This window comes from Chlorocebus sabaeus, chromosome 12 (genome assembly GCF_047675955.1).
Source record: "Chlorocebus sabaeus isolate Y175 chromosome 12, mChlSab1.0.hap1, whole genome shotgun sequence".
Lineage (NCBI taxonomy): Eukaryota > Metazoa > Chordata > Mammalia > Primates > Cercopithecidae > Chlorocebus > Chlorocebus sabaeus.
In genome coordinates this window covers 46,478,835-46,493,186 of record NC_132915.1, presented here as the reverse complement: position 1 = coordinate 46,493,186, position 14,352 = coordinate 46,478,835, and the positions used below count along the sequence as shown (strand labels likewise).

The 14,352-nt window shown below is 38.7% G+C and overlaps 1 protein-coding gene across 8 annotated transcripts in view; it reads right to left on the bottom strand.

Moving 5' to 3' along the window:
• Positions 1-14,352, bottom strand: part of CNTLN (centlein) — a 366,668-nt gene that overhangs the window by 346,183 nt on the left and 6,133 nt on the right. For 7 of the 8 annotated variants that reach the window (XM_073021631.1, XM_073021629.1, XM_007969157.3 and 4 more), the window contains exon 2: positions 12,977-13,065. In XM_073021631.1, coding sequence (XP_072877732.1) covers positions 12,977-13,065 — 89 coding nt within the window. Of the gene's footprint in view, positions 1-12,976; positions 13,067-14,352 lie in introns of all 8 variants that reach the window. The other variant, XM_073021632.1, reaches the window with a different exon arrangement.

Here is a 14,352-nt window from a genome sequence, read left to right as displayed (position 1 = left end):
ACCATGGAATACTATGCAGCCATAAAAAATGATGAGTTTATGTCCTTTGTGGGACATGGATTAAGCTGGAAACCATCATTCTTAGCAAACTATCACAAGATCAGAAAACCAAACACCGCATGTTCTCACTCATAAGTGGGAGTTGAACAATGAGAACACATGGACACAGGGAGGGGAAAATCACACACTGGGTCCTGTCAGGGTTGGGGGGCTAGCAGAGGGATAACATTAGGAGAAATACCTAATGTGGGTGACAGGTTGATGGGTGCAGCAAACCACCAGGGCACATGTATACCTATGTAACAAACTGCATGTACTGCCCATGTAACCAAGAACTTAAAGTATAGTAATACAAATAAAAATAAATAAAAATTGTGGCACTATTGTAGTCATTTGCAGGTACACACAAAGTGGCAAAAAATTTGAGTCACACAACCCACATGTTTCCAACTGATGTCAAATAAGGTGACATTCTGCTTCAGCTCTTATACTATAAACACAAGTTGCCTTTTCATGGTTTATTTAGTACCACATTTGTCACATTTTGGTGCTTGCTTTTGATGACTTCAGTCCTTCAAATGATCATCAAGCACAGTGCTGAAGTGCTGGCTAGTGTTCCTAAGTATAAGAAGGTTGTGACATGCCATAAGGAGAAAACAATGTGTTAGATAAGCTTTGTTCAGGCATGAGTTATAGTGCTGTTGGTCATGAGTTCAACATCAATGAAGGAACAATAGATGAAATATCTTTAAACAGAAACACACATAAAACGAGGCTATATGTTAATCAGTTGACAAAATTGTGACCAGAGGCTCACAGGAACCTAACCCCTTAACTTCCTCTAGGATAATAGTTCAGCGTTAGCTAATTAAGTATTTGTAGTGACTTTTCAGAACATTACTGTTAATAACTAGAATTGTCTGTAAACACTAAAGTAATTGCAGCTAAAACAGCATGATATGTAGGATTTGCTTCCACATCCATTAGTGGTAGAAGGAGAGAGAGAATAGAGGTTTATAGATGAAACATGATTGTGCATGTGTTGATAACTGTTCAAGGTGAGTGATGAGTACACATGAGAGTTCAATAATGTATTCTCTCTGTCTTTGCACCTAATTAGAATTTTTCCAAAATAACAAGTAAAGCATATACACACAACACATCTACACAGACAGTCCAAATGGGTACTACTGGCATATGGAGTAGAATAGTATAATTCTTTAATTGGGCAGGATTATTCTTTTCATTTCAAGATGTTTAGCAATCTCAGTCTCTACTCACTAGGTCAGTAGCACAATCGGTTGAAACCAATAATACAGGGCAAACTATCCAAAAAGCCATTCATCACAGCATTATTACACTATTTTTAAAAATAGTCCTAATGTACAACAAAATTACAGTGGTTAAATACAAATATGCTATATCTAAATAATAGAATATACCATAACCCTAAAAATGATATTATACTTCTTTCTAAGGTGATGAGCTAACAACACGACACTGACAACCCGAAGTCACACCACGTTAAATACATCCTTATCAGCATGGGAAACAAGAGAAGCAGCCACAAATGAACTATAAATTTGACAAATATCTTAAAAACAGAAGCATAGACTCATAGAAACAAATAAATCAAAAGAGAAAAATTATAATTCAAAACCTAAATAGAAGTCTACAGAAGAGGATGCTGCTTTTCATAGAAGAGGCCCCAGAAAGGCTCTAAGTACCCAATTAGTAAGTACAGACAGCAGAAGCCTACCGGAATCAAGACAATTAATTAAGAAACCATTTACCAAAAAAAGCTGAGCCTCCCACTCATCCATGTTCAGAACAGTTACCTGCAACATTTGCCTACATCAAATGGCCAAAATCTGCATTCAAAACAACCATTTGCCTGGCAAAGATCCCTACTCAGAGTGTTGGACAAGCAACAGAATTAGAAAAGGACCTGACTTAAAGGACCTAACTCTCATTCACCACAATGAAGTCTATCTACTACATACCTTTCAGGAAAGCCTGTGGATAGATAGGCCCCTCCCCAAGCCTTACAAAAAGCCCACAGGCAATCCTTACATTCAAAGGAGAAACCTTCCGGTAAAAAGATATACAAAAAACACAAAGCAAACCCATATGAGCAACATGCCTATATAAAAGCAAGGCAGTGAATGTTCATCATACACTTGAAGAAAATCAACAGTATCAAAGAGAAAGACAAGGAATTTTTTTTAATTCAAAAAAAAGAAAGACAGGGGGCGGAGCAAGATGGCCGAATAGGAACAGCTCCAGTCTCCAACTCCCAGCGCGAGCGACACAGAAGACCGGCGATTTCTGCATTTTCAACTGAGGTACTGGGTTCATCTCACTGGGGAGTGCCAGACGATCAGTGCTGGTCAGCTGCTGCAGCCCGACCAGCGAGAGCTGAAGCAGGGCGAGGCATTGCCTCACCTGGAAAGCGCAAGGGGGAAGGGAATCCCTTTTCCTAGCCAGGGGAACTGAGACACACAACACCTGGAAAATCGGGTAACTCCCACCCCAATACTGCGCTTTAAGCAGACAGGCACACCAGGAGATCATATCCCACACCTGGCCGGGAGTGTCCCACACCCACGGAGCCTCCCTCATTGCTAGCACAGCAGTCTGTGATCTACCGGCAAGGCAGCAGCGAGGCTGGGGGAGGGGCGCCCGCCATTGCTGAGGCTTAAGTAGGTAAACAAAGCTGCTGGGAAGCTCGAACTGGGTGGAGCTCACAGCAGCTCAAGGAAACCTGCCTGTCTCTGTAGACTCCACCTCTGGGGACAGGGCACAGTAAATAATAACAAACGCAGCAGCTCTGCAGACGCAAACGACTCTGTCTGACAGCTTTGAAGAGAGCAGTGGATCTCCCAACACGGAGGTTGAGATCTGAGAAGGGACAGACTCCCTGCTCAAGTGGGTCCCTGACCCCTGAGTAGCCTAACTGGGAGACATCCCCCACTAGGGGCAGTCTGACACACCACACCTCACAGGGTGGAGTACACCCCTGAGAGGAAGATTCCAAAGCAAGAATCAGACAGGTACACTCGCTGTTCAGAAATATTCTATCTTCTGCAGCCTCTGCTGCTGATACCCAGGCAAACAGGGTCTGGAGTGGACCTCAAGCAATCTCCTGCAGCTACAACCTACAGCTGAGGATCCTGACTATTAGAAGGAAAGCTATCAAACAGGAAGGACACCTACACCAAAACCCCATCAGTACATCACCATCATCAAAGACCAGAGGCAGATAAAACCACAAAGATGGGGAAAAAGCAGGGCAGAAAAGCTGGAAATTCAAAAAATAAGAGCGCATCTCCCCCGGCAAAGGAGCGCAGCTCATCGCCAGCAACGGATCAAAGCTGGACGGAGAATGACTTCGACGAGATGAGAGAAGAAGGCTTCAGTCCATCAAATTTCTCAGAGCTGAAGGAGGAATTACGTACCCAGCGCAAAGAAACTAAAAATCTTGAAAAAAAAGTGGAAGAATTGATGGCTAGAGTAATTAATGCAGAGAAGCTCACAAACGAAATGAAAGAGACGAAAACCATGGCACGAGAAATACGTGACAAATGCACAAGCTTCAGTAACCGTCTCGATCAACTGGAAGAAAGAATGTCAGCGATGGAGGATCAAATGAATGAAATGAAGCGAGAAGAGAAACCAAAAGAAAAAAGAAGAAAAAGAAATGAACAAAGCCTGCAAGAAGTATGGGATTATGTAAAAAGACCAAATCTACGTCTGATTGGGGTGCCTGAAAGTGAGGGGGAAAATGGAACCAAGTTGGAAAACACTCTTCAGGATATCATCCAGGAGAACTTCCCCAACCTAGTAGGGCAGGCCAACATTCAAATCCAGGAGATACAGAGAACGCCACAAAGATACTCCTCGAGAAGAGCAACTCCAAGACACATAATTGCCAGATTCACCAAAGTTGAAATGAAGGAAAAAATCTTGAGGGCAGCCAGAGAGAAAGGTCGGGTTACCCACAAAGGGAAGCCCATCAGACTAACAGCAGATCTCTCGGCAGAAACTCTTCAAGCCAGAAGAGAGTGGGGGCCAATATTCAACATTCTTAAAGAAAAGAATTTTAAACCCAGAATTTTATATCCAGCCAAACTAAGTTTCATAAGTGAAAGAGAAATAAAATCCTTTACAGATAAGCAAATGCTTAGAGATTTTGTCACCACTAGGCCTGCCTTACAAGAGACCCTGAAGGAAGCACTAAACATGGAAAGGAACAACCGGTACCAGCCATTGCAAAAACATGCCAAAATGTAAAGACCATCAAGGCTAGGAAGAAACTGCATCAACTAACGAGCAAAATAACCAGTTAATATCATAATGGCAGAATCAAGTTCACACATAACAATCTTAACCTTAAATGTAAATGGACTAAATGCTCCAATTAAAAGACACAGACTGGCAAACTGGATAAAGAGTCAAGATCCATCAGTCTGCTGTATTCAGGAGACCCATCTCACATGCAGAGACATACATAGGCTCAAAATAAAGGGATGGAGGAAGCTTTACCAAGCAAATGGAGAACACAAAAAAGCGGGGGGTTGCAATACTAGTCTCTGATAAAACAGACTTTAAACCATCAAAGATCAAAAGAGACAAAGAAGGCCATTACATAATGGTAAAGGGATCAATTCAACAGGAAGAGCTAACTATCCTAAATATATATGCACCCAATACAGGAGCACCCAGATTCATAAAGCAAGTCCTTAGAGACTTACAAAGAGACTTAGACTCCCATACAATAATCATGGGAGACTTCAACACTCCACTGTCAACATTAGACAGATCAACGAGACAGAAAGTTAACAAGGATATCCAGGAATTGAACTCATCTCTGCAGCAAGCAGACCTAATAGATATCTATAGAACTCTCCACCCCAAATCAACAGAATATACATTCTTCTCAGCACCACATCGTACTTACTCCAAAATTGACCACGTAATTGGAAGTAAAGCACTCCTCAGCAAATGTACAAGAACAGAAATTATAACAAACTGTCTCTCAGACCACAGTGCAATCAAATTAGAACTCAGGACTAAGAAACTCAATCAAAACCGCTCAACTACATGGAAACTGAAAAACCTGCTCCTGAATGACTACTGGGTACATAACGAAATGAAGGCAGAAATAAAGATGTTCTTTGAAACCAATGAGAACAAAGATACAACATACCAGAATCTCTGGGACACATTTAAAGCAGTGTGTAGAGGGAAGTTTATAGCACTAAATGCCCACAAGAGAAAGCAGGAAAGATCTAAAATTGACACTCTAACATCGCAATTAAAAGAACTAGAGAAGCAAGAGCAAACACATTCGAAAGCTAGCAGAAGGCAAGAAATAACTAAGATCAGAGCAGAACTGAAGGAGATAGAGACACAAAAAACCCTCCAAAAAATCAATGAATCCAGGAGTTGGTTTTTTGAAAAGATCAACAAAATTGACAGACCACTAGCAAGACTAATAAAGAAGAAAAGAGAGAAGAATCAAATCGACGCAATTAAAAATGATAAAGGGGATATCACCACCGACCCCACAGAAATACAAACTACCATCAGAGAATACTATAAACACCTCTACGCAAATAAACTGGAAAATCTAGAAGAAATGGATAATTTCCTGGACACTTACACTCTTCCAAGACTAAACCAGGAAGAAGTTGAATCCCTGAATAGACCAATAGTAGGCTCTGAAATTGAGGCAATAATTAATAGCCTACCAACCAAAAAAAGTCCAGGACCAGATGGATTCACAGCTGAATTCTACCAGAGGTACAAGGAAGAGCTGGTACCATTCCTTCTGAAACTATTCCAATCAATAGAAAAAGAGGGAATCCTCCCTAACTCATTTTATGAGGCCAACATCATCCTGATACCAAAGCCTGGCAGAGACACAACAAAAAAAGAGAATTTTAGACCAATATCCCTGATGAACATCGATGCAAAAATCCTCAATAAAATACTGGCAAACCGGATTCAGCAGCACATCAAAAAGCTTATCCACCATGATCAAGTGGGCTTCATCCCTGGGATGCAAGGCTGGTTCAACATTCGCAAATCAATAAACATAATCCAGCATATAAACAGAACCAAAGACAAGAACCACATCATTATCTCAATAGATGCAGAAAAGGCTTTTGACAAAATTCAACAGCCCTTCATGCTAAAAACGCTCAATAAATTCGGTATTGATGGAACGTACCTCAAAATCATAAGAGCTATTTATGACAAACCCACAGCCAATATCATACTGAATGGGCAAAAACTGGAAAAATTCCCTTTGAAAACTGGCACAAGACAGGGATGCCCTCTCTCACCACTCCTATTCAACATAATGTTGGAAGTTCTGGCTAGGGCAATCAGGCAAGAGAAAGAAATCAAGGGGATTCAGTTAGGAAAAGAAGAAGTCAAATTGTCCCTGTTTGCAGACGACATGATTGTATATTTAGAAAACCCCATTGTCTCAGCCCAAAATCTCCTTAAGCTGATCAGCAACTTCAGCAAAGTCTCAGGATACAAAATTAATGTGCAAAAATCACAAGCATTCCTATACACCAGTGACAGTCAAACAGAGAGCCAAATCAGGAATGAACTTCCATTCACAATTGCTTCAAAGAGAATAAAATACCTAGGAATCCAACTTACAAGGGATGTAAAGGACCTCTTCAAGGAGAACTACAAACCACTGCTCAGTGAAATCAAAGAGGACACAAACAAATGGAAGAACATACCATGCTCATGGATAGGAAGAATCAATATCGTGAAAATGGCCATACTGCCCAAGGTAATTTATAGATTCAATGCCATCCCCATCAAGCTACCAATGAGCTTCTTCACAGAATTGGAAAAAACTGCTTTAAAGTTCATATGGAACCAAAAAAGAGCCCGCATCTCCAAGACAATCCTAAGTCAAAAGAACAAAGCTGGAGGCATCACGCTACCTGACTTCAAACTATACTACAAGGCTACAGTAACCAAAACAGCATGGTACTGGTACCAAAACAGAGATATAGACCAATGGAACAGAACAGAGTCCTCAGAAATAATAGCACACATCTACAGCCATCTGATCTTTGACAAACCTGAGAGAAACAAGAAATGGGGAAAGGATTCCCTATTTAATAAATGGTGCTGGGAAAACTGGCTAGCCATAAGTAGAAAGCTGAAACTGGATCCTTTCCTTACTCCTTATACGAAAATTAATTCAAGATGGATTAGAGACTTAAATGTTAGACCTAATACCATAAAAATCCTAGAGGAAAACCTAGGTAGTACCATTCAGGACATAGGCATGGGCAAAGACTTCATGTCTAAAACACCAAAAGCAACGGCAACAAAAGCCAAAATTGACAAATGGGATCTCATCAAACTAAAGAGCTTCTGCACAGCAAAAGAAACTACCATCAGAGTGAGCAGGCAACCTACAGAATGGGAGAAAATTTTTGCAATCTACTCATCTGACAAAGGGCTAATATCCAGAACCTACAAAGAACTCAAACAAATTTACAAGAAAAAAACAAACAACCCCATCCAAAAGTGGGCAAAGGATATGAACAGACATTTCTCAAAAGAAGACATTCATACAGCCAACAGACACATGAAAAAATGCTCATCATCACTGGCCATCAGAGAAATGCAAATCAAAACCACAATGAGATACCATCTCACACCAGTTAGAATGGCGATCATTAAAAAGTCAGGAAACAACAGGTGCTGGAGAGGATGTGGAGAAATAGGAACACTTTTACACTGTTGGTGGGAGTGTAAACTAGTTCAACCATTATGGAAAACAGTATGGCGATTCCTCAAGGATCTAGAACTAGATGTACCATATGACCCAGCCATCCCATTACTGGGTATATACCCAAAGGATTATAAATTATGCTGCTATAAGGACACATGCACACGTATGTTTATTGCAGCACTATTCACAATAGCAAAGACTTGGAATCAACCCAAATGTCCATCAGTGACAGATTGGATTAAGAAAATGTGGCACATATACACCATGGAATACTATGCAGCCATAAAAAAGGATGAGTTTGTGTCCTTTGTAGGGACATGGATGCAGCTGGAAACCATCATTCTTAGCAAACTATCACAAGAACAGAAAACCAAACACCGCATGTTCTCACTCGTAGGTGGGAACTGAACAATGAGATCACTTGGACTCAGGAAGGGGAACATCACACACCGGGGCCTATCATGGGGAGGGGGGAGGGGGGAGGGATTGCATTGGGAGTTATACCTGATGTAAATGACGAGTTGATGGGTGCAGCACACCAACATGGCACAAGTATACATATGTAGCAAACCTGCACGTTGTGCACATGTACCCTACAACTTGAAGTTTAATAATAATAAATAAATTTAAAAAAAAAAAAAAAAAAAAAGAAAGACTAGTAAGAATAAACAGAAGTTACCCAACAGAAAACAAAGATAACACAAGAAACAGAAAAGAACTTTAAAAATTATAATCAGAAAGATTAAAAAGTTATTTTATTAAAGAAAGCGGCTTTGAAAAAGGAAAACATTTAAAAATAAGTAATTTTTAGAGGTAAAAATTTGACTGCTAAAATTTAAAAATTCAAATAATCAGAGAGAATCTTCATCCGTTTGGGCTGCTATAACAAATACCTTAGATGGGTAATTTATAAACAACAGAAATGTACTGCTCGCAGTTCTGGAGCACCAGCAGTCCAAGATCAAGGCACCAGCAGATTCAGTGTCTGGTGAGGGTCTGTTCCATGTAAATGACACCTTCTGTATCCTCACATGGCAGAAGAGAAGGGAGGCTCTTTAAATCCCTTTAGAAGGGCACTAATCCCATTTATGAGGGCTCAGCCCTCATAATTTTGGTGGGACACCAACATTCAGATCATAGCATAGAGCAAACAGAAGAATTCCACTTATTGATGGAACAAAAAGTAGGAAGGCCACCAAGGAGATACAACAAAAGATAAAAAGATGGAAAACATGAGATAAGAAAGAAAACAGAAAAGAAGGTCAAATCCGTAAGCTCCAACCTCTAACAGAGTGCTAAAACAAAGAATACAATGAAGATATGAGAACATTGTATCAATCAAAAGAAAATCTCACGTTTTGAGATGAAAAGGCCCACCAATGAATGTCTTCTTTTGAGAAATGTCTGTTCATATCCTTTGCCCACTTTTGGATGGGGTTGTTTGTTTTTTTCTTGTAAATTTGTTTGAGTTCTTTGTAGGTTCTGGATATTAGCCCTTTGTCAGATGAGTAGATTGCAAAAATTTTCTCCCATTCTGTAGGTTGCCTGCTCACTCTGATGGTAGTTTCTTTTGCTGTGCAGAAGCTCTTTAGTTTGATGAGATCCCATTTGTCAATTTTGGCTTTTGTTGCCGTTGCTTTTGGTGTTTTAGACATGAAGTCTTTGCCCATGCCTATGTCCTGAATGGTACTACCTAGGTTTTCCTCTAGGATTTTTATGGTATTAGGTCTAACATTTAAGTCTCTAATCCATCTTGAATTAATTTTCGTATAAGGAGTAAGGAAAGGATCCAGTTTCAGCTTTCTACTTATGGCTAGCCAATTTTCCCAGCACCATTTATTAAATAGGGAATCCTTTCCCCATTTCTTGTTTCTCTCAGGTTTGTCAAAGATCAGATGGCTGTAGATGTGTGGTATTATTTCTGAGGACTCTGTTCTGTTCCATTGGTCTATATCTCTGTTTTGGTACCAGCCAACAGACACATGAAAAAATGCTCATCATCACTGGCCATCAGAGAAATGCAAATCAAAACCACAATGAGATACCATCTCACACCAGTTAGAATGGCGATCATTAAAAAGTCAGGAAACAACAGGTGCTGGAGAGGATGTGGAGAAATAGGAACACTTTTACACTGTTGGTGGGATTGTAAACTAGTTCAACCATTATGGAAAACAGTATGGCGATTCCTCAAGGATCTAGAACTAGATGTACCATATGACCCAGCCATCCCATTACTGGGTATATACCCAAAGGATTATAAATTATGCTGCTATAAGGACACATGCACACATATGTTTATTGCAGCACTATTCACAATAGCAAAGACTTGGAATCAACCCAAATGTCCATCAGTGACAGATTGGATTAAGAAAATGTGGCACATATACACCATGGAATACTATGCAGCCATAAAAAAGGATGAGTTTGTGTCCTTTGTAGGGACATGGATGCAGCTGGAAACCATCATTCTTAGCAAACTATCACAAGAACAGAAAACCAAACACCGCATGTTCTCACTCGTAGGTGGGAACTGAACAATGAGATCACTTGGACTCGGGAAGGGGAACATCACACACCGGGGCCTATCATGGGGAGGGGGGAGGGGGGAGGGATTGCATTGGGAGTTATACCTGATGTAAATGACGAGTTGATGGGTGCAGCACACCAACATGGCACAAGTATACATATGTAGCAAACCTGCACGTTGTGCACATGTACCCTACAACTTGAAGTTTAATAATAATAAATAAATTTAAAAAAAAAAAAAAAAAAAAGAAAAGGCCCACCAAAGACTTAGAATAAACTTTCAAAGGACCCAAATAAACAGATGATGTTGAGATTTTACAATAGTGCACCTCAAGAGAAAATCCTACAAGCTTCAAGCAAGTATCTAGGAAGAAACAAGAATCACACTGATGGGCTCCTTGGTAGCATTACAGTATGCTCGAATTAAATAATAGAACTATGCTTTCAAAAATCCAAGGCAAAATACATGGACATAAAATAATTATGTTCAGCGGAAGTGCCAACTAAGTGTAAGGGCAAAAGAAAGACATTTTCAGTCATATAAGGAGTCAGAAAATGTGCCACCTGTCCATCCTTTCTCAGAAAAAAAAAAATACTTGAAAATAATCTGACAAAAAAGAAAAGGATGATCTGGCGTCCTAGAAACTGTGTAATTAATTCAGCTGTACAATGAAAAGAAAATCTAAAATGACAAATGTGAGTAGGTTCAGAAAGTAATCCATACCATAAGCCAAAGAGGACAAGGAAAAATGTCCTCAGCCTATTACACAAATGTCTGACAAAGAACATAGACATTCTTTTTAAGAAAAAGTAAAGAGAAGGGCAATGAGAAATTACAGGGGGGAATGCTGTCCAGGAAGTCCATGGTTTAAAAATTAAACAGACCTAAATGGATCATAATTTGGACAATTAATAGACTACACAGAAAGATCATCTGTTTGACCTTGATATTTAGAACATTATTTTTAACAGACATGGGTTGAGTATTTGGCATATCATTTTCACTTCTCAGTGGATGTGAACATACTACATGGTTCTCTAGGAAGTATTTACATAGTAATAAAATTATAAATGCCACTTACAGTTTCTAATTTCAAAAATAAACTCAAAATCCAAGGAATCTCACAGTGTAATCTACAGACATCAGAATTACCTGGAAATGTTATTTTAAACTTTATTTTAAACCTAGATCCCACCCCTAGAGATTCAGTAGATCAGGTAAATGGCCCAGAGATCTTCATTTTAATAAATTCTCCAAGTATAACTTGTGCACACTAAATTTTGAGAGTCATGGTTATAAAACAGTAATCTCCAAAATTTCTCATTACACCTTATCAACAAAAGACTTTTGAACACCTACCTCTCATATACAGTATGTTTATTTATAAATTGTATGTTATATGAATGTATACTTTGTATATTATAAATATGAAAAATAGACATTGTAAAGGATGAGGAAAATGAACTAACAATAATTTAATATATGCTTCTGTTTAACCAGGAGAAAAGTAAAAATTATGGATAGATTTAGAAAGTTTTAAAAAATAACAAATAAAAGGAGGGGAGAATAAAGAATCATGGAAATGACAATTGAAGTCCCAAGGCTTCTCTAGAAGGCTTATTCTACTAAAAAAAACAGAGGGAGTCTGAGAGTGATCACATTTCATCTCAAAAATGATTGAGGAAGTAATAAGGGTACTTCAACAAAAGACTTAATTCTGATCATCAGAAGGAAAAAAAATGATTGATGAATCAGACATACAAGCCACATGAGAAGAAACTGATTATACTATTTTAAGTGTTCATAATAACCAAAGATGGTAAAATTAGACATACTCAGGCATGTATCACAGATTTTTAACAAGTCAAATTTCAGACAACACTGGAATGATCCCAGGACTAGAGACTCCAAAGGTGAATATAATTCAAGTAATGAAAAATGATATTCAAATTTTAGGATCACGATTCCAATTTTTAAAAAAGGAAAAGGAAAAGGTATCCATATGTTTAGCTTCTCATTTAAGAAGTATAATGAAATCCATTTACTAGGAAAGCAAGTGTTTTAATTGCTGTGCTAAGTGTCATGGGAATATACCAAATGTTTGATAGGAAGAACCCAGGAGCATTCCACTGTTTCTAATGACCAAGAAGAGGCCCAACAATCTACAGTTAAATGGGCAGTTCCTACAGGATAATATGGAGTGCTAAGTAAAATCCCTTAATCTATTCCAGAACACTTAGTCTACACCGGCAAGGTCATCCCAGGCTTTCAATTACACACTGCAGTTATCTTAGGGGAAAACTGAGTCACGTCTAGTAAGTTCCCTATAGAGGCAGTCTATGGAGTAAAAGGTCAAACAACAGGGACTTCGCCGATTTTTAAGGTTGAACTGTAACAGCTCAAGACACACACACACAGTATTTAAGACATAGTTTTATCTCTTAACTACACACTCTCCAAATACGTCAGAATATGAACAGGAACAGGGCCTACCTGTACTTGGTGAACTGGCACCCTTCATTATCCAACAATTTTAATTTTTGGCTCCACATTTATTTAGACATTAAATGAATCTCTTTAGGAGATTAATGACAAGTATTAACTTTAATAATGAAGAGAAACAAACTCAACACACCAAACACTCATGAAAAAATAATTTGAGAGCTCACCTTTCCACAACCAAACTGACCACTTGTGTGAGATCTGGGTTTGTCACCTGGAGACGTTTCCACAAAGACCATACAAATTCTTTATCAGCCTTAAAGAAATAAAAGAGAATTTAGATGCATTGCTTTGTAGTAATAGTGAAATAAGATACTACATTAAATTTTAAAATGAAAAACCAATTACTTGATCCCTAGTTGTATAACTACACCAACTGACTCTCTTTAAAGGTATGGGGGAAAGCTTTATTTTAAAAAGTTATTACACAGGTAATCCACATTCACTTTTACTATTTCTATCACCTATATTTTGGGATACAACTGTTGAAATGCTAAATATCTAATTAAATTTGCTCTAAAAGGAAACTTCCCTCACTGCTGCCCCATTTTCAGCTCCCCTTTTATCAAAACTCCCTGAAAGAGCTGCCTGTAATTACTATGTCTATTTCCTATCTCCCATTCACTCTATAATGCTTCCCAGTAAGATTTTCCTCCCCACCATTATGATAAAATCATTATTCAAGTTCCTCTATATTGCCAAATCCAAAGGACAATGGGTAATTTCAGTCCTTATTACCTAGGTTAGTTGTTATTAACCTTGGCTGACAGGAATCTCTTTTGGGGAGCTTTTAAAAAATAGGGATGAATTAGAGATTCTGATTAATTGGTCTTAGGTTAGATCCAAGCATCACTATGTTTTAAAAGTACCTTGAGTGAATCTGTGCACTCTGGGTTGAGAACCACCACCCTGGGTGACCTTATATCAGACCCATGATTTTAAATACCAACGCTACACTGAGACTCGCACATTTCTATCTAGAGTCATTTCCTACTCTTAGGTCCAGACTGCATATTCAACTGCATATTCCATAATTATCTCCAACTGCATATTCAATAATTCCACTTGAAAACCTAATAGATATCTTAAATTTAACTTGTCCAAAATAAAATTATTGATTCCTTACCCTCTCACAAATCTGCCCCTCTCCCTCCCAGAAATTGATACTGCCATCTATTCATTTATTCAAAGATCTAAAACAGTAGTGTCCAATCTTTTGGCTTCCCTGGGCCACAGTGAAAGAAGAAGAATTATCTTGGGCCACATATAAAATATACTAACACTAACAATAGTTAATGAGCTAAAAAAATTGCAAAATAAATATCATAATGTTTTAAGAAAGTTTAATAATTTATGTTAGGCCGCATTCAAAGCCATCCTGGGCTATATGCAGCCTGCCCGTGAGCTGGGTGTTAGGGTTAGGTTGATCTAAAACTTAGGAGTCAATCTTGATTATTCTTTTTCTTTTTTTTTCCTGAGACGGAGTCTTGCTCTGTCTCCCAGGCTGGAGTGCAGTGGCACAATCTCAGCTCACTGCAACCTC